Genomic DNA, 24,215 nt, shown 5'->3' with positions numbered 1-24,215 from the left:
CGCTGTGTGTGCTGCTCTCTCTTCGTGGCTGGGCAAGGGGTGAGGGGCTGGGGGGGAGCGAGGTGAGTGCGAGCGTCGATAGCCTCAGTGGCGTCTGCACTTTGGGGGTGTCTGAACCTAACGACCAGTCCGACAGGGTAGCAGTGCCCGGGACCCGTAGATATCTCCACCCCAAATAACTGGGTAGAATGGTCGGTCTCTGGTCCGGAGCCACGATCTCCTGGCCCTTAAGGTCCCGGAAAACACCCTCATTGGCCACAAGGTAGGGAGCAGCTCAAGTGGTGATTGGCCTTACCTTGACAAGTGCCGCCTACTGGGACCGCCCCATCTGCCCGCTGTCCCTGAATTACCTGTCAGTGGCTTGTCTGCTCAACACCTAACTCCACGCCGGGCTGTGGGATGCCAGGGCCGAGATGTCGGAACCGGGCCAGATCCAGAAAACTGGTAAAGGCCCCTGAGCTGAATAGGTGCTGGACTGGGGTCAAGTAGTGAGATCGAGAAATGGAAGCCAGGCTTGGGGGAGAAAGGTGGTGGTGGTGGGTGGTAAGAAAGACATGGGTCGGTGATGGGGGCCAGAAACATATATAGGAGCAAGGTTGGGACAAGCGGCCATGGCTTCAGGGACATGGACAGGGAGGCAGATTCCAGTAGTGTCTCAATATCCCCTGCAGGCTGAAGCAATGGCAGCTCCAGGGATACCACCTCCCTTAACCCCAGAGGCAGCTGGTAACATCTCAGGGGGAGGGAGTGGGGAACCCAAGCAGCTGCCTGAGCTGATCCGCCTGAAACGAGATGGAGGGCATCTGAATGAGGCAGACATCAGGGACTTGGTGCATGCAGTGATGGATGGAAGTGCACAGGACACACAAATCGGTGTGTGGCAAGCCCTAATGGAACCTTGACCCCCTAGCTGCCCCATATGCACCTCAAGGATCTACAATACCCCGTCATCATCACAGGCCCCAGAAAACCCATGCTCTGTGAACACCTCATATGCAGGGCATGGACCTAGAGGAGACATCTGTGCTGACTCAGACCCTGGCAGACTCTGGGCAGCAACTGGAGTGGCCCAAGGCCTGGCACCAGCAGCTTGTGGATAAACACTCCATGGAGGTGTGGGTGACAAGGTCAGCCTGGTTCTGGCCCTGCCCTGGCTGCATGTGGCTGCAAGGTTAGTGACTGCCACCTCCACAAGTCTCTGAACCACTCGCAGGCACCTCTTACCCTCAAGCCTGGCTCAAAGCTCTCAAAGACAAAACCCAGGGTTGTCCTATCCCCCAATACAGACCAGGTTCCACCACGGAATACTACTGCCTCTGTACCTAACAGGACCCTCAGAGGAAGAGCTGGGTCTTTCTCTTCTTGTCCCTTGAACTTGAGTCCCAGACACGAGTGCCAGCCTCTTACCCTACTGACAAACTGCTCCCCACCAAGTACAATTTATTCCCTTTCCAGCAATTGGGCACCCACATAAAATGTTTAAAATATTTGAAAATAATTACAACTGCTTTAAAAAAGTAATTTTAGCTGAAGTTCTTACTAGTGGAGAGATAAAATGCGATAGGGGAGCAGTGCAGGAAAAGTCGGTATTCCTGTCCAGCAGGCGCCAATGATCAGCGGATGTGGTCTGGGGCACACAGGGGGCACATTGGATAAGCTGGAGTCTATTCCTGGGTTCAGTGTCACCCAGAGCCCAGAGCAGGTACAGGTGGGCCACTAATCTATCACTGATCTGGGTTGAGGGAGAATCACTGGCCAGAATCACAGGACGATCAACAGATAGGTTATTTATCTGGGTCACTAGTGAATGTGCTGACTTCTCTAAAAGTCATTGATTGGAGATAGACTGGAGTCATCAAAAGAACTTTGATCAGGATCATTACTCGGGAACGGGTAGAAAATATCGATGAGCTGCTAATCATTAATGTATTATAACTAATCAGGACCCTTGGCAGGTCAGTCATTAGAGATTATTGACACCCTTGGGCCATGTTTTGAACTTTTGCTGGGTCAGTGGCCAGGGCCAGTGAGAGGGTCCTTCCTCAAAGGTCACACTGCAGGTGTCTGAACAGATACTGCTCTTACTGGAGGAAGTGGGAAGCTGGTCCCTGCTGATGGAATCCTGTATGCTGCCCACTCATTACAGGTGACCTGATATGGGTACCCTGACTGACATACAACCCACTAGGTACTGCCACCTTTATCACAGAGGCAACCCCTTCTGTCTCCAGGTATCATACTCTGGGGATGATGTTTCTGTTCTCCACAGCATCAATCCTCAGTAAGAAGGTCGTGAAGGGACTATCCACTCTGGTGGTGGATGTTAAGTTTGGGGGAGCTGCAGTCTTCCCAGACCAGGAGCAGGCCCGAGAGCTGGCAAAGACGTTGGAGAGCCCATGCTGGGCCTCTGTGGCCTTTCTTTGCTTTTTTTGTTTTGTTTTTTGTTTTTTTATTTAGTTTTGAGAGACAGGGTTTCTCTGTATAGCTTTGGTTGTCCTGGATCTCGCTCTGTAGACCAGGCTAGCCTCAAACTCACAGAGATCCCCCTGCCTCTGACTCCCTAGTGCTGGGATTAAAGACGTGGGCCACCACCGCTGGTCCTCTGTGGCCTTTCTGTGAAGGGATTGAACCTCACCTTCTGTCACATCCTTGCCTCTGCCCACTCAATAATCCGGGTGGAACCAACTGGCAATCCCCCTTTCCAGCCCTCCTACCCTATCTAATCAAGGCTGTCCTGAGCTTGGGCTGGGGAAATCCTGCACAGAGCCCCTGCCCTTAGGATGAATCACAAGACCATCCCATCACCACCACCACCACCACCACCACCACCACCACCACCTGGCAGTGTTGGTTTCTGATCTCCACTCTAAACCTCTTTTGGTAAATGCCAGCTGGACACTGAGTAGTGCCTCCCCAGGTTAGCGCAGGAGTGGGCCTGGGGCTGCGGGTCGCAGCAGCCCTGATCGCCATGGATGACCCTCTGGGCCACATCGTCGGTCATACCCTGGAAGTGGAAGAAGCATTGCTTTGTCTGGATGGTGCGGGGCCGCCGGACCTACGGGACCTGGTCATTAGGCTAGGTGAGAGGGCTGGGGTTAAGACCACCTATCTGCATGCCAGGAGCTCCCAAGCCCTGCAGCTTCTGCAGCTTCTGCAGCTCCTGGGCTCCGTCCCTCCCGCCAGCAGGGGGCGCCATCCTTTGGCTTAGCGGACAGGCGGAAACCCAAGACCAGGGCGCCGCCCGAGTGGCCGCGGCGTTGGATGACGGCTCTGCGCTGCGCCGCTTCCAGCTGCTGCTTACGGCGCACGGCGTGGACCCCGGCCTAGGCCGAGCACTGTGCTCCGGGAGCCCCACGCCAGAGAACAAGCGGAGCTGCTAGCAGCCGCAGACGGTGAGACCGGATGTCCCCGGCCAGGCCCCACCCACTTCCTCTCCGCCTCTTTTCTTTCCCGGTCCTGCCCTCGTGCGCCCGCCCGCCGCTCCTCAGCGACAGTCCTCCCCCTTAGGCACGTCCTGGCGTTGCCGCTGGCCCCGTGCCTCACGAGCTCGGGGCCGGACGCAGCCGAGCGGGGCAGCCGAGCAGGCCGGGAGTGGGTGCCGAGCTGCTGGTCGACGTGGGTCAGTGGCTGTACCGCGGTGAGCGCCGTCCGGAACCCGGAACCACTCCCACACTCCGGGTCGCCCGCTGTGACCTAGGTAGCCGCTTCCGTCGTCGGTGCAGGTACACCCTGGCTCCGCGCACACCTGGACGGCCCAGCGCTCAGCCGCCCGCAGCGCCGCGCTCTACCGGGCGCTCGTGCTGTCGGACCGCGCAGCCGTCAAGGCCCCTTCGCCCTTCGCTGAACTAGTCTTCCCACCGACCATCGCACAGCCCTAAATCCGACCCCACAGTAGGCGGGTAGGGGGTCCCGTAGTTGAGCAAGCCCCCGCCCCCACCCACTAGAGGCGGGCCTGGGTGAGTGGGTCTCGGCGAACACGTGCCCTCCGCGATTTGTCTATGAGGGTAATGCTGCTGCCTCATCCACTGCGTTGCAGTGAGCTAGAGACCTGCTAGTGTGAGGTGCGGATGCTGGGGCTCACAAAAGGGGTGTGTTATGAATGTTTACCAATCCCATCTTCTCGGGGTGGTGCCAGGGGCCAGCTCAGGGACAGACGGGCCGATGGTGCCCTGAGCATGAATGGGCTGGGCTGTGTGACATTGGTGGCACTGGTTTTCTACTGAGCCCCAGATCACCCTGTGGTGGCCTCTGAGGCTAGAAAGGATTACCCCTTTAAGGTGGTAAACCAGAGTATCAACATCCTTCCTTTCAAAGATTTATTGTAAACAGGCACATGTGCTCTGGTGCCCAGGCAAAGCATATTCTGAATGCTTCCAGCATCCAGAGGGAAGCCTGGCAGTTGCAGTGCAGACTATCCATAGATTGCGGTAATGAGGCTGAGGCTCCCTAGTTAAAGAACTGGGAGTGACAGGTGTGGAGCCAACCATCTATGGACATTTGGTGTTGCCTAAGCTGAAGCTTAAGGCTTGAGGTGGAACAGTTCTGAGTTCAGATGAGCCCATGCAGAGAGCTGGCTAACCTGCTTGGATGTGGGGTGATAAATTTCTCCAGCAGTGGAGGCCCAGGCACCTTCCTTGTCTGTTCTTCTTTTCCAGAGGCTTCAGGTCCATGGTGCTACTGGCTCTAGGGCCCAAAGCTTGGCCCAGGCTCTCTCAGTTCAAACCTCGAGTCCTTCTCGGGATCCCAGGAAGTGGAACTCTGTATGTAAAGTCCCGACACTTGTCAGGGCAGGGCCAGCCCCAAGGCCCTGGGCTAAGAACGAGGCTGCTGATCACTGCCCTGTTTGGGGCTGGGCTGGGCTGGGCCTGGCTGGCAGCAAGAGCTGAGAAGGAGCAGTGGCGCCAGCAGCAGCGGACAGAGGCCCTGCGCCAGGCTGCTGTGGGTCAGGGCGACTTCAGCCTACTGGACCACAAAGGCCAGCCCCGATGCAAAGCTGACTTCCGAGGCCAGTGGGTGCTGATGTACTTTGGCTTCACTCACTGCCCTGACATCTGCCCCGAGGAGCTGGAAAAGCTGGTTAAGGTGGTACAGAAGCTGGAGACAGAGCCTGACCTGCCTCTGGTACAGCCTGTCTTCATCTCCGTGGACCCAGAGCGGGATGACATAGCAGCCATGGCCCGGTACGTGCAGGACTTCCACCCGAGACTGCTGGGTCTGACTGGCTCTAAAGAACAAGTGGCCCAGGCTAGTCGCAACTACCGTGTATACTACAGCGCTGGTCCCAAGGATGAGGACCAGGACTATATTGTGGACCACTCCATCGCCATTTACTTGCTCAACCCAGACGGTCTCTTCACAGACTACTATGGTCGGAGCAGGTCAGCAGAGCAGATTGTAGAGAGTGTACGTCGGCACATAGCTGCCTTCCGTAGCATCCTGCCCTGAACATTGCTACCTAGGCCCTGTCAATAAATGAATGTACTTCATCTATCTGTGTGTGCTCTCTATCCGCAGCCCATTTAAATGGTTTGTTAGGTGAACAGGTAGGGGTAGCAATGCCACTTTATTAGTCTAGGCCAGCCAGGAAGCAGCACTGGAGTACATGGCCCCACAGCACATTAAGGGCACCAGATTTCCAGGTATACACTACCTTCCACCCCTGCATCAGTGCTCTCCACTCAGGGCTGGGCCATGGAAGGGGCAGCATAGGTCTGGAAGCGGGTATGGGCTCGTTGGTGTGTGAGCAGTCTCAGGGACATGGTGTCCACAGCTGCCTCCAGTCCTGGCTGCTGGGTGATCTCCACCGTATAGTCATTAGCCTGTGGAGATGAGGTGTCAGCAGAGTTCAGAGGTGTGTCCCCATCCCATGTGTCCCAGGCCACTCACCAGTTGCAAGGAGGCCAGCATGGAGCGGCACACCTCAAAAGCAGGCTCCCCGGCTACAAGCTCTGCAAAGGGACACCACTCATTGAGCTGGGGAAACCGTGAGACCAACTGGTCCCCGTAGGTGTGGATGTCAAAGGGCACATGCTGCTCCTGCACAGGGAAAGGACGTGTTAGCTTCAAGTGGAGTGACAGCTCTGAACAGACCCCACACTGGTGGTAGGTGATGACTACCAAACAGCACACCTCACCTGCTCCTGGAGCAGGGGCTGGATATTATCTTCCCAGTCCCTGATGCGCTGGCTCAGCTCTGTCTCCTGGACAAACTTCTGGGAGGTGGCAATGAAGAGTTCCTACGAAAGGACCAGTGGGTTCTTCCTTGCACATAAGAGCCCAGGATGCCCCACGACTCCCACCTGTTACCCGGGCTTACCACATTTCTTCGGACCAGCTCCTCATATCTCAGGGACTCTGGCATAGCCTCTGCATCTGGAAAGGCCCAACCATGAGCTGCTGCAGCTATGGGGCTATACACTCTCTCCTCATGCAGCTCTTGCTCCCTCAGCACACTTCAGCTGCTCCCAATCCAGACCTACCTAGGTCAGCAGCTTCCCCAGGCATCACCCCCTCAGGCTCTGCATACTCTTCAGGTTCTAGGAAGTTGTCTGCTGAGACTTGGAGAAGTAACCAGAGGCAGCTGCTCAGACAGCAGTAGGTGCTAAGAGCACCAACACCCGACCCCCTCCTACCTCACATCAAATGATACCCACCTGCTACCCCGAGGTCTTCTAGGGAATCTTCCAAGCGTTCCTCCTCTACAGGCCACAGATCCTCCTTGGCACTGGGCAGCCATCTCTCAGTCACCTGTCCAGAGAATATCTGTGAGGAATCTCAATTTCTAGGCCCTGTGGGGTCTGACTTCAGAACTATGGGTACTTGCCTTATGTCTCTGCAGCTTCTGAAGGGTCTTGAGCTGTTCTTTTACATGTTTCCAGTACAGCACTTCCATGTCTGCAGAGAAAGACCTTATGAGGGGCTTCCCCATCCAGCCCAAGCTCACATCTGTCCACCCAGGACTGCCAGTGACCCTGGCAGGGAGGATGAGGTTGGGGAAGGCGATTAAGGACTGTCTTCCCTGAACAGGGACCTAGGAGCCAACCTCACCTGCAAAGGTTGGGCCCTTTCGCTGAGGCCTGCTGCTCTCAGCATGGTCAGCATCTGTGAGAGAGTAGTGAGCAAGAACCGGAACCAAAATCACAGCACCCAGGCAAAGGGGTGCCACCTTAGCCCACACTCACTCACAGGCAGCCAGGTACCACTGGTGGAAGTCCTGCAGCTTGGTAGCACACTTCCTCTTGCGCTTCTGTCCTGGGACTTCTTCCACACAGGGGGGCACAGAATAGGGCTTACCTGGAGGAAGAGAGGGACTGCATCCAGAGTGGCCAAGGGAAGGGCACACAGAGCCCCTCTGATCCACTACCTCAGAACTCAATAGCTCTAGGCAGGGGAACAGGAATGAAGTGCCACCATCCTACTAACCTTTCTGGAAGAGCTTAGAGTCCAAGGAATCAAAAGGGTCCAGGCTCTGCCAGGGGTCTGGGGTCTCCTGAGCAAACACAAGCAGAAGCTGCTGAGGAGGGGTAGAGCATGAGCCCTCCCTACCAGAGCTGACACAGTGGGACGGCCCAGGATTAGAGGCCCAGGGCTACATGGGAGAGAACTTAAGTTTCTGGAAGAAGTATTAAGGGTCTAATGGGCAACAGGGCAAAGACAGGCCAGGGATCCCCTTGAACACACCCTGCCAGGGCCCAGGCCGGGCACCTCTCACCTGTAGCCGGGAGGCAGGCTCCTGGGGCCCTCGTGGTTCCCGCAGCATGTATCTCTTCGACAAGGTGGCACTCTGCAAAGAAACAGCCCATAGGCTTGCCTCTTCTGGCTCCTGTCCACCCAAGGCTCTCAAGATCCTGGAAAGTCTGCTTAGGTTCACATCAAAAACATGGTTCAAGGCCCCCTAAGAGACTAAAAAGTCAAAGTTGGCAAAGTGCTTGACCACTTGACCCACAAGCATGGGGACCCGAGTTCAATCCCCGGCACTCACATAGTCAGCTGAGTTGTTGGATAGTCTCTTCCTAGATTAAAACTATGACACAGGATGTGAAAAGAAAAATACTATAACAGGATGTTCTAAGGCAGTGGTTCTCAACCTTCTTAATGCTGCGACCCTTTAACACAGTTCCTCATGTTGTGGTGATCCAACCATAAAATTTCAAGCTACTTCATAACTGTAATTTTGCTAGTTATGAATCATAATGTAAATATCTGATATTTGATATGAGACCCCTAAAGGGGTCACAACCTACAGGTTAAGAACTGCTGTTCTAAGATGAGGTGAAATACTCCTGCAGGGACACTCATCAAGTAAACTCAAAATAGTTTCAGGAAGTTCCTAAAACTGACCAGATTCATTAGGCCCCTATTTTCCCAAGAGTACATAAACAGTAAAGACTCCAGAGAAGATTCTCCAACAGCCCAACCACTTAGAAGGCTTAGAAGTAGAGACTAGCCAAGCTTCATAGAAGACTCAGACAAGAGTGCTTGCCTAGCAAGCACAAGGCCCTGGGTTCCATCCTCAGCTCAAAACAAAAAAATAAAAACAAAAAAAGACTCAGATAAGCTAAGCTACCTGGAAGAGGCTGAGACCAACTGAGCCACAAGGGAAAAGACACTCTTTAGCGGGCATGATGGTGCACGGCTTTATCTCAGCACTTGGGAGGCAGAGGCAGGCAGATCTCTGTTGAGTTCGAGGCCAGCCTGGTCTACAGAGTGAGTTCTAGGAAAGACGCAAAGCTACCCAGAGAAACCCTGTCTCGGGGGGAAAAAAAGACACTCTCGAACCTGCTGAGCTGCCTTCAAGTTGTGCAGTGTGCTCCAGGTTCCCAGCTTTTGTGAGCTGACACATATGCTTGGGTGGGTCTTTGGTGATGCGGGTGTCTCTGAGTCATCTCTGCTCCTATATAAAGCCTCACCTATATCCCTCTACGTAATCCCAATAAAACTCTCTTTGGTTCACCAAGCTGGACTCTGATGCCATTTACACTTTGATCTGTCTTCAGTTCCCTATCTAGGGTGGACAGACATCTGTCCACATCTCCCACATAACTGACACCAGAACAAAAGATGAAATGGAGAGAAGCGCGTGGTCCTGGAGGTACAGGGTAGCAAGCCATCTAACTAATGCTGAGCAGCCTACAAATGGGGAAATTTCCAAATATAGATGTCCCTTCCCATATGCTATGTCAGAGTGTGTGTGTTTTTTTTTTTTTTTTTGGGGGGGGGGAACAGGGTTTCTCTGTGTAACAGTCCTGGTTGTCCTAGAACTCACTTTGTAAACCAGGTTAACCTCGAACTCAGAGAAATTCACCTGCCTCTACCTCCCAAGTGTTGGGATTAAAGGCGTGCGCCACCACCTGGCTAACAGTGTCTTCCTGCTATGGCAGCAATTACATGGTTCTTACTATGTACGGGTAGTAAGATATGCAACTAAGGCCGAAGCCATTAGGATTTTGAGTATCTGTGAAGGGAATTCCAGATAACAGTCTTCATCCAGATGGTATGGGGTGGCATGCCTGCTTGATAAAGTGGGGTCTACTTCATGACTGTGGAGATGTCCTGAAAATAGCTAAAGAGTTTAGAGGAAATGACAGCGCATCAGGGTAGGGGTTATTGGAAGAGGTTGCTTGGCCATCGCCGTGTGCAGTAAGAAATGCCCCTGAGCCTGAGATGGTAGCCAAGCAGGAACTTGTTTGTGTCAGGTGAAATTGCAACAATAAAGGGAGATCAGTTAGCATCTTCCATGCTGGCCTCTCTCTGATCGAGACAGAGGCCTTGACTTGCCACTTCTTAAGGCTTAGAGGCTGAAAGGAAAATAAAAATTAGATCCATGTTCAAAAGCCCTTTCTGGGATCCAAGAACTTGGAACCCATGGGAATAATAAGAGTGGGAGGAGAACATGATAAAAAGTGATAGAAGGGAACACTGGAGCAGCTGCCAGGACAAGGAAGACGTAAGGTACCAGTAAGCCACGAGGCAAAGAATAGATTAATAGAAATGGGTTGAATATAAGAGTAAGAGCTAGACAATGGTAGGCCTGAGCAGTTTAAATAATATAAGCGTCTGTGCGTTTATTTCATAAGTGGGCTGTCAGAATAACAGGGCTTGGCTCTCCAGTTACAAATGGCGCCCAACGGCTCGAGTTTCCACCTTAAACCTGAGAATATTTAATAAGCAATTCAAAACGGAGCTAAAAACAGCTTCCTAGTTATCTCTCAAGTCAGGCGGGTTCCTGGCATGCGCGTTTGACCAGCAGTATGGCGGAAATGAGGCGTCTACAAGTGGCCCATTACGCTGCCTGGTGGATTTAGCCTTTGCTAGTATTAAAAAAAAAAAAAAAAAAAAAATGTGGTTTCTGGGCTCCACGCTGCTTTGATAAAAGCACAGAACCACTGTTTCTAAGAGTTGATGGTGGCTCCCAGAGCTGGCGGTAAAAATACCACCGCCATGTTGGGAAGCTGAGGTGGGTGGAGTCACCAGCCAAAGCTGCTGTTTTAGCCCTACTAATGCTGCAGTTTAAAACAATAGATTCACAATAAGAGAGATTCAGATGGAACAAGACTTTAAATGCTTTACAATGTGTGTAAAAATGTACGTAGGCTTGGAAGAGAGAGAAAAAGAAATATATACAGTTATATAAACAAATAGTTTTTAAAAATAAAGTCTTTAAAGAGACAGTAAAGGTAGTATAAAAAATAAGCCACATAAAGATGGATATTACACAGAGAATCTGGATTGTGTTGTCTTTGGGATTTTAACTAAAGAGAGATATTTGATTGTAAAAGCAGTGGAGTTAAGCCAATCTGTATATTTTAAAGACACCTTGACTTCAAAATTTAGATATAAGGATATGTTGCTTTGGAAAGGAGGCTCTGCTTTTGTTTGGTTTTTCAAGACAGGGTTTCTCTGTGTAGCTTTGGAGCCTGTCCTGGAACTCACTTTGTAGACCAGGCTGACCTCGAACTCACAGAGATCCACCTGCCTCTGCCTACCGAGTGCTGGGATTACAGGCGTGTGCCACCACCGCCCAGCTGGGTCTGACCTTTAATAGCAAAAAAGGAAAAAAATACATGACCAGCATGCAGATGGAGGTATTAACTATGGCCTAGCACAAGAAGTTATGGTAATCCGCACTTAGACCGCTGGAAGTGGGGAATCCTTTGAGAAGCAATGGAAGAGCCTGTCACAGCCTGGCTGTGAGGCTATGGGACATGGAATCAGATGGGATCAGCCTGACTGTTGTGGATGCAGAACATGAGCAATAGAACTACCATCTCTCATTAAGGCAAAGGCTGCATAACCTGAGGTATAAAGGAAACCAGTTGGCTGGCCTATCAGAGCCAGTAGGAACACGTGGTGTTCTCTGTCTGAGGTCCCCATAACTGTCTGGGAATGGAAAACAGCAGAGGAAGGACAGGCCCTACTACGAGACCTGAGAGTTGTGCTTGACCCTGCCCAGGCCACACAGAACTCTGTTCACAGGCGTGACCTTGAGTCTGGTATGGGGATTCAGTGGCTCTGTTGAGTCCTTTGGTGGGATGTGATCTTTATGGAGTAGGAGAGGCTTTGGCAGATCTGAACAATCTAGTTTGCAAGGTGCTAAATTACTTGGGAGGAGATAAGAGTGAACAAACAATGGGTCCTCTGTATAACTTAGGAAGAGTGTTCTGTGGGATCAGGAGGGAAAGATTCACAAGGCTTCTGAGCAGGCTAAGAAGATCCTGTGTTAAGAACACTGGCTATTCTTGCAGAGGACCCAAGTTTGGTTCCCAACACCTACCAGGTAGCTCACAACTATTTGTAACTCCAGTTCCAAGGGATCCAACACCCTCTTCTGGCCTCCACAGGCATCAGATAAGTATGCATGCATGTATGGGTGCTTACTCATGCATATAAAATAAAAATGAGGACTGGAGAGATGGCTCAGTGGTTAAGAGCACTGACTGCTCTTCCGTCCTGAGTTCAATTCCCAGCAACTACACAGTGGCTCACAACCACCTGAAATGAGATCTGGTGCCCTCTTCTGGCCTGCAAGGACACATGCAGACAGAACACTATGTATAATAAATAAATAAATCTTTAGAATAAAATAAAATAAAAATGAATCTTCTGTGGGTTTTTTTTCCCCCAAAACAGGGTTTCTCTGTGTAGTCCCAGCTGCCTGGAACTCATCTATAGACCAGGTCAGTCTTGAACTTAGAGATCCGCCTACCTCTGCCTCCCGAGTGCTGGGATTAAAGGTGTGTGCCACCACCAAATGGCTAATAAAAATGAATCTTAAAAAAAAAAAAAAGTTGGACAGCTTGTGAGGAATGAAACCCAAGGTTGACCTCTATCCTCCATTTACATATAAACACAAACAACCCTAAGGAGAACCAGTCATCAGGGAACTTTCTCCTTTAAAACCACAATATTGCTGGGAGGTGTAACTCCATAGGAGAGTGCTTACCTAGCATGTACAATACAGTGGGGACAATACATAGCACCATAAATAGAAGTAAATAAACAAGGAGAGAACATGATAACCTGGCGTGATGACTCATACTTGTCCCAACACCTGGGAGGCTGAGACAGAAGGATCACAAGTTCAGGATTAGCCTAGACTATAAAATGAGAACCTGTCTCCAATAACCAAACCAAACCAATATAATAGACTCTAACACCCATCCAGAAGTCATAAATGTTGATGTTTCCTTCTAAATACTAAAGGGTGGTTTTGGAAGAAGCCCTTTTCTGTGTGTGATGTGTCTATGCACCTAACTTTTTTTTGGCTTGAGTTGTTGCACACGTGGATGAATGCATGTGGAGGCTGAAGCGGATGTTAAGAATCATTCTCAAGTCTCTTTCCCCTTATTCAGTAAGGCAGAGTCTCTGAAGCAAAGCTAAAGCTTACCCTTGTATTTAGTCTTGCTAGCCAGCTTGCTCTGGGTATCATGTCTCTACCTTCCAGGCCTGGAACTCCAGGCAGGCCACCACACCTACCCAACATTTATGTGGGCTCCTGGGAATCTAAACTCTGGTCCTCATGCTTGCATTAAACATTAAAGATCCTGCCTGGCTGGATTAAAAAAGCCAGTTGGTGATGGCACAGGACATTAATTCCAGCCCTCAGGAGGCAGAGGCAGGTGGGTCTCTGTGAGTTTGAGGCCTACAAAGAGAGTTCCATGACAGGCAAGGCTACACAGAGAAACCCTGTCTCAAGACAAAACAAAACAAAAATTTTTACAAGTTAAAAATTCTGTATGTGGCCAGGCGGTGGTGGCGCATACCTTTAATCCCAGCACTTGGGAGGCAGAGGCAGGTGGAGCTCTGTGAGTTTGAGGCCAGTCTGGGCTACAGAGTGAGTTCCAGGACTGGCTCCAAAGCTACACAGAGAAACCTGACTCGGAAAAAAAAAATCTGTATGTGGGGATGCAGTCAATGTACACAAGCATGCGGATGCCTGTCTGTGGAGGCAGAAGCACCAGATCCCCAGTGGAGTTACAGGTGGTTATCAGTTGATAACCTTACGTGGAGGCTTGGACCTTCTGCAAAAACAGTACACACTCTGAGCCATCTCTACAGTCCCCTAGTTTCTTAATGTATTCATATCACAATGTTGGGGATTAAACTCAGGGCTTCCCATAGGCTAGTCAAGAATTCCAGCATTCAAATGCAACCCCAGCCTCAGAGCTTTTGTTTTGTTTGTAGCTTGTGTTCAATGAGGCTTTCTTAATCATCTCTCGATAGATTACACCCGTGGGGGCTGAAAGAGGCAGCAAAGCCCTCTGGACTCTTTCTCTCTTGGCAACCTGACAGCAGTGGAGCTTGGGGGTCAGCTGATAGTGCAGGGCCTGTGAGCTCTACAGGGCTCAGAGCCTTGAACACCAGTTCATCCTCAGGGAGCAACTGCCCTTCTACTTAAGGAGGAAAAGGATGTGGAAGCTACATTAAACAGACTGGCTGGAGGATGGCCAGGCTTCAGGGCAGACACTCCCTGAGAGGATACACAAAACTAGAGTGATGGGACAGCAATGTGACATACAGGAGCCAAGACCACTGCACTGTGGTCCCCATGGAACGCTAATTCTGCCCCAGAACCAGGGCTTGCTCTGCTGACAGCTGGAGCTCTGCAGGTCACTGTGTCCCACCTGTGAGGTCCTGGGATCTGCAGGCTCTGGAGCAACCTCTGGGAGTTCTGCTACATCCTCTACATCCTCTGCATCCTCATCTCCACCACTGAGCATAGGGCCATCTAAAAAATTCGGGCAGGAACCAAGAAACCAGTTAGCCCTAAAGAGGCTGGAGGCCAGGCAGCAGGTGGAGCACCCATGTAGGAGTCTCACAGCCAGCTCCTAGAAAAGCTGGACAGGCCAGCCTCTCCTCTCAGCTTCACACTTTAGCCTTTGAAAAACTGAACAAGACTTTATAGTCTCTTCCTCATACTGGCATACTTTGGTTGGTTTACCTTATTTCTTGGCAAATATTTATGTATTTGCTTACTTATTTGTTTGTTTATTTATACTGTAGGCTGACCTTGTATATGTACTTGCTCATTTATTTATTTGTTTGTTTATGCTGTGGTTCGGTTGGTTTACCTTACTTTTGGCAAATATTTACCCATTTGCTTATTTATTTATTTGTGCATTGGGTTGAACCCTGGGCTTTGTATATGTACTTGCTAATTTATTTATTTGTTTGTTTGTTTGTTTATGCTGTGGGCTAAGGCCTGGGCTTTGTATATGGCTATGCAAGTGCTCCAAGTTACAGCCCCAGCCCAGATATTTTTTGTTACCATTTATGTTTACATGGAGAAGACCCAGGAAAACAAATCTCACTAATGATTGCACCCAGCACAGAGAGCCAACATAAGCTACCACTAAGCCTGTTCCCAAAAGCCAACAAAGAGGAAGCAAATAAGACAGCCTAAGGAAACTGGGAGCAGCCAAGGTTGGCATTCCACCTAGCGCTGCCTCCCTGATGCTCTCTTCTCACCTGGCTCTTGGGAGACGCTGAGTACTGGAACAGGAATCCCATTCCTAGAGACTTCCATTGGCTGCTCCTCAACATCCTCAGCACCTGGGAGACAGACATTAGACATGGTCAGCCCCGTCGCTGGACGGTCCCCACCGGTACCAAAGGAGCCTCTCTAGATTGCCAGCAGAAAGCAGAACCCAGCAGGCCCCAAGTCTAGGATTAAGGAGGCCACCAGATACCAGACCCCAGTACTGAGCTAAGCTATAACCTTGTTGGCTGGTAATCAAGGTAGAAAAAAAAAAAAAAATGAGGGAGAAGCAGCTCTAGCCAACCTATCCACAGTGGAAAAGGCTGGTGGTATGAGGTAGCTTCTAAGGCCAGAGACGTCAGGCATAAGATACCCAGCAGTAGGGGGCTGGAGTAGGATGGCTTAGTGGTTAAGAGCACTGACTGCTCTTCCAGAGGTCCTGGGTTCAATTCCCAGCACCCACATGGCAGCTCACAACTGTCTGTAACTCCAGGATCTAACACCCTCACACAGACACACATATAGGCAAAACACCAATAAAATAAAAAAGATACCCAGCAAGTAGTCTCCCAAAAGAGGTTCATCTACTTCCCACTAGGCCCCCACCTCCAAAGCCTTACCTTTCAGGCTCCTTGGCATGGGGTACACATCTGGAGGCTCCATAGGACACATTCCCACTGGATCCAACATAAAGGAACCTCTGGGGCCGGGGGTACATGTGTTCATCCTAAAATCCTTCCGACTGGCCAAGACCTCACCCTGACAGCTGTGTTGGCAAAAACAGGCTTACCACAGAGATGCTTCCCAGGCAGGCTTCCTGCCCTTCCTTCCCATGCTAGCACAGTGTTATACCTATACAAGGGGCTGTTGTTCTTTTCCACTTCATCAGGAGCCACCAGGGCCATGGGCAAAAGGGGTATGATGAGCAGCTCCTGCGGGTAGAGGAGGAAGAGCTCTGAATTCTACACGGGGTAACACCGAGAAGACTGCTGTCCCCACCACACAAAGGCGGGGCACTCACACTGGGTGCCTGGTCATTTTTCAGATCCACGTTGGCCCGGGAGTCAGGGAAGTCATCCAGGGACAGGAGCTGCAGGAGAAAGCAAGTACTCATGGGAGCAGGGCCAGGCAAGCACCCAGGGCAGAGTCCACATGCCCCAACTCACCTCATCCTCTGTTTCGTAGGGAGCTCCTGAGTTGACGGCTCTGTTGTTCCCATCTTCCTGTTCTAAAGAGAGCTGCTTGGCTCGCCTGAGAAAGTAAAACATACCAAGAGCGTCCTCGGATACTTCAGGAGCCTCCCAAGCTGCAAGCAGGGCTCAGCTAAGAAGATGAAGGCCTCTTCCTCCTGGCTCACTTCTAATACTCACCTCTTGCCAGAAATAAAATCAAGAGCCTGGTAGACCAGCGAGTAGAGGTACTCCACCTGGCAACCAGAGGCAAGCAGTAAGGATGTGGAAAGGAGGTGCCTATCTGAAATGGTGCTTGGAAACGCGCCCCAGAACCTTTCTTATTAGACACTGGTACATATCAACATCTGGCCATCACTTCCAAACCTCCATACAAGCCCAGCCAGTTTTACTACCATTACATAATTCTCACTACCTAGAGTGGTGGCATATGCCTAAAACCTCAGCACATAGGAGGCTAAAGCAGGAGGATTATCATGAGTTTGATGCCAATCTAAGCTATATAATAAGTTCTGAGTTAGAATATAAGACCCCTGAAGAATGGATTAAGAAAATGTGGTACATATACACAATGGAGTACTACTCAGCAGAGAAAAACAATGACAGCATGAAATTTGCAGGCAAATGGATGGAACTAGAAAATATCATCCTGAGTGAGGTAACCTACACCCAGAAGGACAAACACGGTATGTACTCACTCATATGTGTATTCTAGATATAAAACTAAGAACAATCAGACTGTAACCCACAGAACCAGGGAGGCTACATAGCAGGGGGGATCCTAGGATGACTGTGGCTTATAATAAGTTTTGGTTTTACTCAGTCACTGGGCAATCCTCAGTCAAACATTTCACTGTTAGGATAAGAATTTGTACTGTAACAAGCTGATAACAGGAAAATAGATAGACAGACAGATAGATAGATAGATAGATAGATAGATAGATAGATAGATAGATAAAGAATCTTGGCAAGCCTGCTCCAGCACACAAAGGCTGAGGCAGGAGAACCTTAGATTAAAGGTCAGCCTGGGCTACATGCCAAGCTATTGTCTGAAAACAAACAAGCAGACTGGATAAACTGCTCAATGAGTAACATGTTTGCTATGCTCAGATCCTGAGCATCCACAGAAAAAGTTGGGTAGGTGGCATGCATTTGTAAGCCCAGCACTGGCATGGGAAGGCAGATCCTGGGCATTTTCTGGCTAGCCAGTCCAGCTCTAACAGTAAGCACCAGGTTCAGTTAGACTTTGTTGAAGAATAACGGAGAGAGCTGGGAGATAGATGGCTTAGCAGTCAAAAGCGGTTCTGTTCCTAGCACCCAGATGGCAGCTCACAACTATAACTCCAGCCCATCCAATGACCTCTTACCTCTGAGGTTACCAAGCACACATGGTGCACATAAAAACATGCAGATAGGGCTAGAGAGATGGCTCAGAGGTTAAGGGCACTGGCTGCTCTTCCAGAGGTCCTGAGTTCAATTCCCAGCACCCACATGGTGGCTCACAACCATCTATAATGAAATCTGATGCACTCTTCTGGCATACAGGCATACATGCAGGCAGATCATTACATAATAAATAAATGTTTAAAAAACATGCAAATAAAGTACTCATACACATAAAATAAAATAATATTGTTTTGTTTTCTTGAGACAGGGTTTCTGTGTAACCCTGGCTGTCCTGGAACTTGGTCTGTAAACCAGGCTGGCCTTGAACTTAGAAATCTGTCTATCTCTGTCTCACAGAGCTGGGATTAAAAGAATGTGCTACCACACTTGACAAAAATTAATAAATCTTTAAAAAAAAAGGGTAAACAATTCCTGTAAACTTCTGACCCACATATTAAGTCAACTACACATGTTCATCCATATACACACCACACATTTGTGCGCGCGCACGCACACGTGCACACACACACACACACACACACACACACACACACTGAAATATAAACATAAAAATAATTCTCTGGGGATGGAGAGATGGCCCAGCAGTTAAAAGGTGCTTGCTGTTCTTTCAGAGGACCTGAGTTTGGCTCCCATACCCACATTAGCTACTCACAACCACTTGTAACCCCGGCTCCAGGAAAACCAGTTGCCTTGGGCCTCTGGGAGTACCTGCACTCAAATGCACACACTCACACACATAAGTACCTGACATGCAAACACATGAACCTGAGTTTGGATCCCCAGAATCCATGTTAGAAAGCCAAACGTGGCAGTGCATGCTTGTAAGCCCAGCCTTGGGGAAGGCTGAGGTAGCAGAGATAGAAGAAGCCCTAAGGGTCACCGGTCAGCCAGCCAAACAAACCAGTGAGCTTCAGGTGAGACCCTGACTCAAAAAATAAAAGTGGAAAGGCCGGGCGGTGGTGGCGCACGTCTGTAATCCCAGCACTTGGGAGACAGAGGCAGGTGGATCTCTGTGAGTTCGAGGCCAGCCTGGTCTACAGAGCTAGTCCAGGACAGGCTCCAAAGCTACAGAGAAACCCTGCCTTGAAAAACAAAAAAAATGAATAAAAGTGGAGAGGGAGCAAGTAAAGACACAGACATTAACTCCAGAGTTCTGCATTCCGGGCACATACATGCACAGATACATATATAAAACAATAACAACAACAACAACAATAATAATTCTTAAGTCAAACCAGTCTCTTCAGAATTACTTTTGACAGTTGAGGTTTCTACTCCTCTGTCCCACACTCCACACATCTACAAGCACAGCTCCTTGACACAGGTCATGGCCATGTCACGATGGGTGCCCACTATGCTTCAGACCCAGAACGCTCACACATGGTCCCCACTGTCCTTCTGCCCAGTGCCCCAGGCCAGCTGCAGCTCCTCCTGCTAGCTCTACTCCTCCATTCACAGGAGGTGGTTGGAGTCTCTGGTGGCCCTGTCAAACGTAAGCCATGGTGGGCCTGCCTGGCAGATCTTTCATTTGCTTCTTGTTGGTCTCCTCCATAGAACCAGAGGTCCCACCATAGGGTGAGACCTGAAGTTTTCCTAAATGATGACGAAGCACAACTGCACAGTATCCACATGGGGAAGGCAAGGAAAGTAGAGCTATACACATTGTACCCGAGCTACAGATAATTATATACATGAGGGACAACAGAGCTCACAGCACACTTGACCCTCTCTTCCTGGTCATTTTATTTATTGACTTGGTGCTAGGGATGACAACCAGGGCCTCATGTATGCTAGATGAGTGTTATGCAATTGACTTATACCTCTAGCTTAGCCATACCATTTTGTATATATGTGTTGTCTATATGTGATTGGATGGGTGTGTGTACAAATGTGTGCAGATGGTTAAGCTATAGGTTAACCTCAGATGTCTTCCCCGACTGCCCTCTACTTTGTTCTCAGGCCAGACCTGAGAAGACCACTGATTAGCTAGGCTGGCTGGCTAGTGAGCTCCAGGGCTCCACAAGTCTCCTGCACCATACCGCTAGGGTTACACCTGGCTTTTTATGCCAGTGCCGAGGATCCAAACTCAGGTCCTCATGTTCATACAGCAGACTTTTGCCAACTGAACCATTACCTCCTGGCAGTGCCATTTTAAACTCAGATTTACCTGGACACATTGTAGAACATGCCTATTATCCAAACACTTGAGAGGCAAAGGCAGGCGTACCAGGGGTTCAAGGCAAGCCTCAGCTAAGAGCAAGCTCAAGGCCAGTCTGAGCTAATGAAATACTGCCTAAAAACAAGCAGGTTGGGAATATAGTTTAGCTGGTGAAGCATTCACCTAGGATACATGAACCCCGACCCCCACCCCCCCCCCCACCACAGGACTGCAAAAATTAGACACAGTGATTGACACCTGTCATACTAGCACTCCAGGAGGTAGAAGCAAACGGATCAGAAGTTCAAAGTCATCTTCCTCAGATAGACATAATGTTCTAGATCAGCCTGGGATGCATGAGATGTGTCTCAAAAAAGCAAACAATAAACTCAGTTTTATTGGTATTGAAAATTGTGACGGAATCCTAAGTGTGAGCCACAGTGAAAGCAGGCTACAGATAGATGCACACTATTGCTGGCCCAGAAGAAGCCAATCATGTTACTCCCACCCAACACTAAAGCACAAAGAAAAGCAGTCTGTGGAATCTACCTTTTTACTGTAGACACAAGCTGAGCCCTGGATCAACAGTGCTGCCTCAATGAAGTTCATAGTGGTTTTGCCTTCATCAAAAGAAATGCAGATCTGGTCCAGCTGCAAGAGAAAACATTAGTAAGCTAGACTCAGTGGGCATGCCTATGTTCCCAGCAGTTGGGACATTGAGTAGGATTCAAGTTCCACCTACGCTACATAGTGAGACAGACTCAAAGAAAGCAAAATGCCAGGGCAGAAGGCTACACTCACTTCCTCCAAGGCAGCTCAACCCACAACCCACAAACATAGCTCCAAATCAACTAGAGTTTGCCAGTTGCCTCTGAGTATTCTTACAGGAAAGCTAGATCTTTGTGATATTTCCTGGATCCTTTGAGACCAAGTGTTTTGGAAGAGAGAGGTCCTCAAAGGTTACTGACCATGATGGCTAAAGTTGCATACCAGCTGTCACCAGCATCTCACATTGTACCCACCCAGGTCAAAACCAATAGAAAGACCCCGAGAGAAGGAAAAAGAGACTAACAAATACAGCACCCTCTATCCTTTACTGGAAAATTCAGCAAACGGTGCCACAGTAGTTCTCTCTCTGCAACCCTCCTTGGTCTCTGTGAAACTTGGCTCTTGGCCAGTGTTTTGGCTCTTTATTCCCCACTGAACACCTTCTATCATATGCAAGCGACCAGCCACACACATGTCAACAAATCTGTCCTCAGAATAACTTTCTCCCTGAGGCTCTGAGGTTCCATTTATAGGTACATACTGGGGGAATCAAATAAATAAATAAATAAATAGATAAATGGATAGATAAATAAATAAATAAAGTTGAAGAATACCTTGTGACATTGTTATAACAAAGAGAATTATTTTAGATAGAATGGTTAACTGACACTTCAGACATAAAGGATCAAGGTTGGGCATGGTGGCGCACGCCTTTAACCCCAGCTCAGGAGGCAGAGGCAGGCAGATCTCTCCGAGTTTGAGGCCGGCCTGGTCTACAGAGTGAGTTCCAGGACAGCCTGAATTACATAAAAACCCCTCTCAAAAAACCAAAATACATGAATGAGTGAATGAATGAATGAATGAATGAATAAATAAATACAATAATAAAGTTAAAGGATGAAAAGCCTTCATCATAAATAGAACAGTCACTTATAGGACAAGAAATCACACATACCCTTCAGCCAAGAACAAGCATGGGATGCCATAGGCTGACTGTTCAAAAAACATGAAGAGCACCTAGAGGTGTGGATTAACAACAGAGCACTTGCCTACAATGTATGCAGCCTTTGAGCAGTGAGATAGCTCAGTGGATAAATGTGCTTGCCATGAAGCCTGATGACTAAGTATCTATGTGGTAGAAGGAAAGAAGAGACCCCACAAGCACACTGGTATGCATGCCCCGCCCCCACATAATCATGTTAATTTTTAAAATTAAAATAAAAAATTTTAAAAGGCACATAAGGTACAGGACATCCGTGGGCAAAGCTAAAACTACCTAGCAATGAATGCTCAGTAAAACCTGAGGGCTTTAAACTAAAACTGACTATAATTTTTTTTCCTAAGATGTGTGTTTGCTTGCATTATATGTGATTGCTGGTGTCCATGGAACCGGAAGATGGCCTGGAACCCCTGGAAGTAGAGCTACAAGCCACTGTGAAGCAAACCCAGGTCTTCTGCAAGAGCAACATGCACTCTTTCTTAATCGGAGGCATCGCTCTAGCCCTGATTTTAATTTTCTAAAACATTCTGTAGGTGTTTTGCCTGCATGTGTCTGTGCACCATTTTTGGTGCCAACGGAGGCCAGATGAAAGCAATGGATCCCCTGGAACTGGAGTTACAGACAGCTGTGATCCCTCATGTGGACATTTAGAATTGAACCTGGAGGCCGGACGGTGGCGGCACACTTCTTTAATCCCAGCACCCAGAAGGCAGAGCCAGGCAGATCTCTGTGAGTTCCAGGCCAGGCTCCAAAGATACACAGAAAAACCCTGTTTCAATTCCCCACCACAAAAAAAAGAAAAAAAAAAATTGAACCTGAGTCCTCTGGAAGAGCAACCAGTGCTCTTAACTGATGAACCATCTCTCCAGTTCCCTGCACTCCCATCCCTGTCTCTCTCCCTCTCTTTTGGTTTTTCGAGAGGGTTTCTCTGTATAGTTTTGTGTGGCCTGTCCTGGATCTCGCTCCATAGACCAGGCTGACCTCAAACTCACAGAGATCTGCCTGCCTCTACCTCCCGAGCCCAGCTCATTTTAATTTTTAAGACTCACACTAGCTCTAGCTACTAGATGATGTCCAATCTGGGAACTTGGGTGAAAAAGTTTTAAATATCTAGGTTTAATAGGCCTAGACCAGACATAATGTGATACTCTGGCAGTATAACTGACAGAATTCATAGGTCAACTTGATGTGGGATATGAAGCCTTATTACATCTCTTAATTTCCACCTTTAGTTGAACAGTAAAACTCTTTACCAAAACAGGACTAGAATTTGAACCAAAAATCAAAAGCTCCCCTTTAAATAAAGCCCCAAGGGCTCATGTAACATCCCAGAAAATGCTAAGAGAGTTACGAGAACAGATTTGGAGGCAACTTTGGGACAGCTTACAAGTAGTAGCGGTATGGGTGTATCCCACGACATCGACTTGAAAACCCGTATTTTAAATCACGCAAGATTTTCTATTTTTAAGGGAAAGAAGGCTCCACTCCGGGAAGCTCAACACTTAGGAAAGAAAAAAGAAGCGGTGAAACAGAAATCCTAATAGCACTGTTTCAAAAAGGAATCTGTCAGACCAACAAATGCTCCCCAACTGAATTACAGGACATTTCGAGCGTCTTTTGGATTTTGTGAGATGAAAACCACTACCGTTCAACACAAGCGATCTGTAACTATTCAGTAACTGTGTTGGACTGAAGAGTGAAAATGGAGAAAGGGAGCAGAGACTGAAGAGACCTAGACACTGCTGCTAAAAATGGAGGCGTGAAATGCTGATAGGCTAGATTACAGAGGGGCAGGGCCACATACTAGGGGCGGACCCTTCGGGACAAAGCTGGCTCAAGTTAAGAGCCTGGGGTATGGGTGCGTCACGACACACCAGGGAAAAGACATGGGCGGAGCTAGAGGTCTAAGATACGAAATCCCTTTCCCTTCGGGATCCAGATCTCTCAAATACAGTCAAGAGTCCAGGCATAGTAGGGTCGATTAATACTCGCAAATAATTGAGATACTGAGGCAGGAAGATTCGAGTTTAAGGCCTGTCTTAAGAAGGAAAAAGGGATGTTAAAAAACAAAAGCTTAGTGGTAGAGCGCTTGCTAAGCTCGTACAAAGCCCTAGGTTAAATCCCAAGCACCCCCCAAAAAGGGAAAACGAAAGCGATGCTTCCTAATGTATTGCACCCCGAAAAGAAAACAGAAATAATGTATTTATTGAAGAAAAAGGTTATCATCCAACTAAATCGATTTCACAGCTCGTTAACGGATAGAGATCTGAAAATGACAGCTCCGGGAGAATCTACCTGAAGAGAGTTTTGAGAGGCAGACTGGAGTTGGGGGAGGAAAACAAAACAACCGAGAAACTGAGGACAAAACACCAGACGGCTACAGACCTGGAGGCGGGGGTGGCAGTGACGCCTGAGTCCCCAGGCTCGTGCCATTCCCCCGCCGCCCTCACCTCCTCCAGATACTCGCCCAGCTGTGCCGCTACGTCCACCTCCCAGTTCTTAGTGAGATCCCGGATGGGCTGCAAGAGGTGAGCGAAGCGCACGTCCACATCCTCCATGTCCAGAAAGGGACTAGAGGCCCGGGACCGTACACTGGCTCCGGATACGGCCCCTAGGCTCAACCCGCCACTGGCTCTGGCGCCATTTTGGTGTTCCCGCCCAGGAAGTACGTACACGGACGCGGCGCGCACACCTATGACGTAACGCGGATCCCCG

General features: G+C 49.2%; 3 protein-coding genes across 9 annotated transcripts; 2 read left to right on the top strand and 1 right to left on the bottom strand.

Annotated features, from left to right (window-relative positions):
* Nucleotides 1–331: 331 nt before the first annotated feature.
* On the top strand, nucleotides 332–3,883 carry LOC118596851 (thymidine phosphorylase). Its single transcript, XM_036207786.1, is given in 14 exon segments — nucleotides 332–875; nucleotides 967–1,105; nucleotides 1,108–1,140; nucleotides 1,143–1,171; nucleotides 1,604–1,736; nucleotides 2,073–2,146; nucleotides 2,212–2,409; nucleotides 2,918–3,080; nucleotides 3,187–3,351; nucleotides 3,354–3,392; nucleotides 3,489–3,530; nucleotides 3,533–3,637; nucleotides 3,723–3,786; nucleotides 3,788–3,883. Coding segments are annotated over 14 exon segments (1,539 nt in total). The 5' UTR covers nucleotides 332–611; the 3' UTR covers nucleotides 3,879–3,883.
* Nucleotides 3,290–5,490, top strand: LOC118596850 (protein SCO2 homolog, mitochondrial). 4 transcript variants are annotated; one of them, XM_036207782.1, is made up of 2 exons: nucleotides 3,290–3,392; nucleotides 4,656–5,490. In XM_036207782.1, the coding sequence occupies exon 2, from the start codon at nucleotides 4,669–4,671 to the stop codon at nucleotides 5,443–5,445; it is 777 nt and encodes a 258-aa protein (XP_036063675.1). In that variant the 5' UTR covers nucleotides 3,290–3,392; nucleotides 4,656–4,668; the 3' UTR covers nucleotides 5,446–5,490. The 4 variants fall into 4 exon arrangements, with proteins under 4 accessions (XP_036063675.1, XP_036063678.1, XP_036063677.1 ...); XM_036207785.1 differs by lacking the exon at nucleotides 3,290–3,392 and adding an exon at nucleotides 3,635–3,722; XM_036207784.1 differs by lacking the exon at nucleotides 3,290–3,392 and adding an exon at nucleotides 3,644–3,697.
* Ncaph2 (non-SMC condensin II complex subunit H2) lies at nucleotides 4,302–24,182 on the bottom strand. 4 transcript variants are annotated; one of them, XM_036207778.1, is made up of 21 exons: nucleotides 23,951–24,182; nucleotides 20,282–20,383; nucleotides 16,348–16,403; nucleotides 16,144–16,228; nucleotides 15,999–16,067; nucleotides 15,830–15,909; nucleotides 15,598–15,743; nucleotides 14,968–15,051; nucleotides 14,124–14,227; nucleotides 7,712–7,783; nucleotides 7,423–7,489; nucleotides 7,186–7,293; nucleotides 7,048–7,101; nucleotides 6,824–6,894; nucleotides 6,654–6,747; nucleotides 6,480–6,557; nucleotides 6,317–6,372; nucleotides 6,135–6,236; nucleotides 5,887–6,036; nucleotides 5,651–5,819; nucleotides 4,302–5,462 (listed from the first exon to the last, which is right to left on the bottom strand). In XM_036207778.1, the coding sequence occupies exons 1-20, from the start codon at nucleotides 24,056–24,058 to the stop codon at nucleotides 5,679–5,681; spliced, it is 1,827 nt and encodes a 608-aa protein (XP_036063671.1). In that variant the 5' UTR covers nucleotides 24,059–24,182; the 3' UTR covers nucleotides 4,302–5,462; nucleotides 5,651–5,678. The 4 variants fall into 4 exon arrangements, with proteins under 4 accessions (XP_036063671.1, XP_036063672.1, XP_036063670.1 ...); XM_036207779.1 differs by having other exon boundaries at nucleotides 4,302–4,758; XM_036207777.1 differs by lacking the exon at nucleotides 4,302–5,462 and having other exon boundaries at nucleotides 5,545–5,819.
* Nucleotides 24,183–24,215: the final 33 nt, after the last annotated feature.

This window comes from Onychomys torridus, chromosome 16 (genome assembly GCF_903995425.1).
Source record: "Onychomys torridus chromosome 16, mOncTor1.1, whole genome shotgun sequence".
In the NCBI taxonomy this organism is placed as follows: Eukaryota; Metazoa; Chordata; class Mammalia; order Rodentia; family Cricetidae; genus Onychomys; species Onychomys torridus.
Note: the sequence above shows the minus strand (reverse complement) of the source record. Positions and strands in the feature narration are given on the sequence as shown.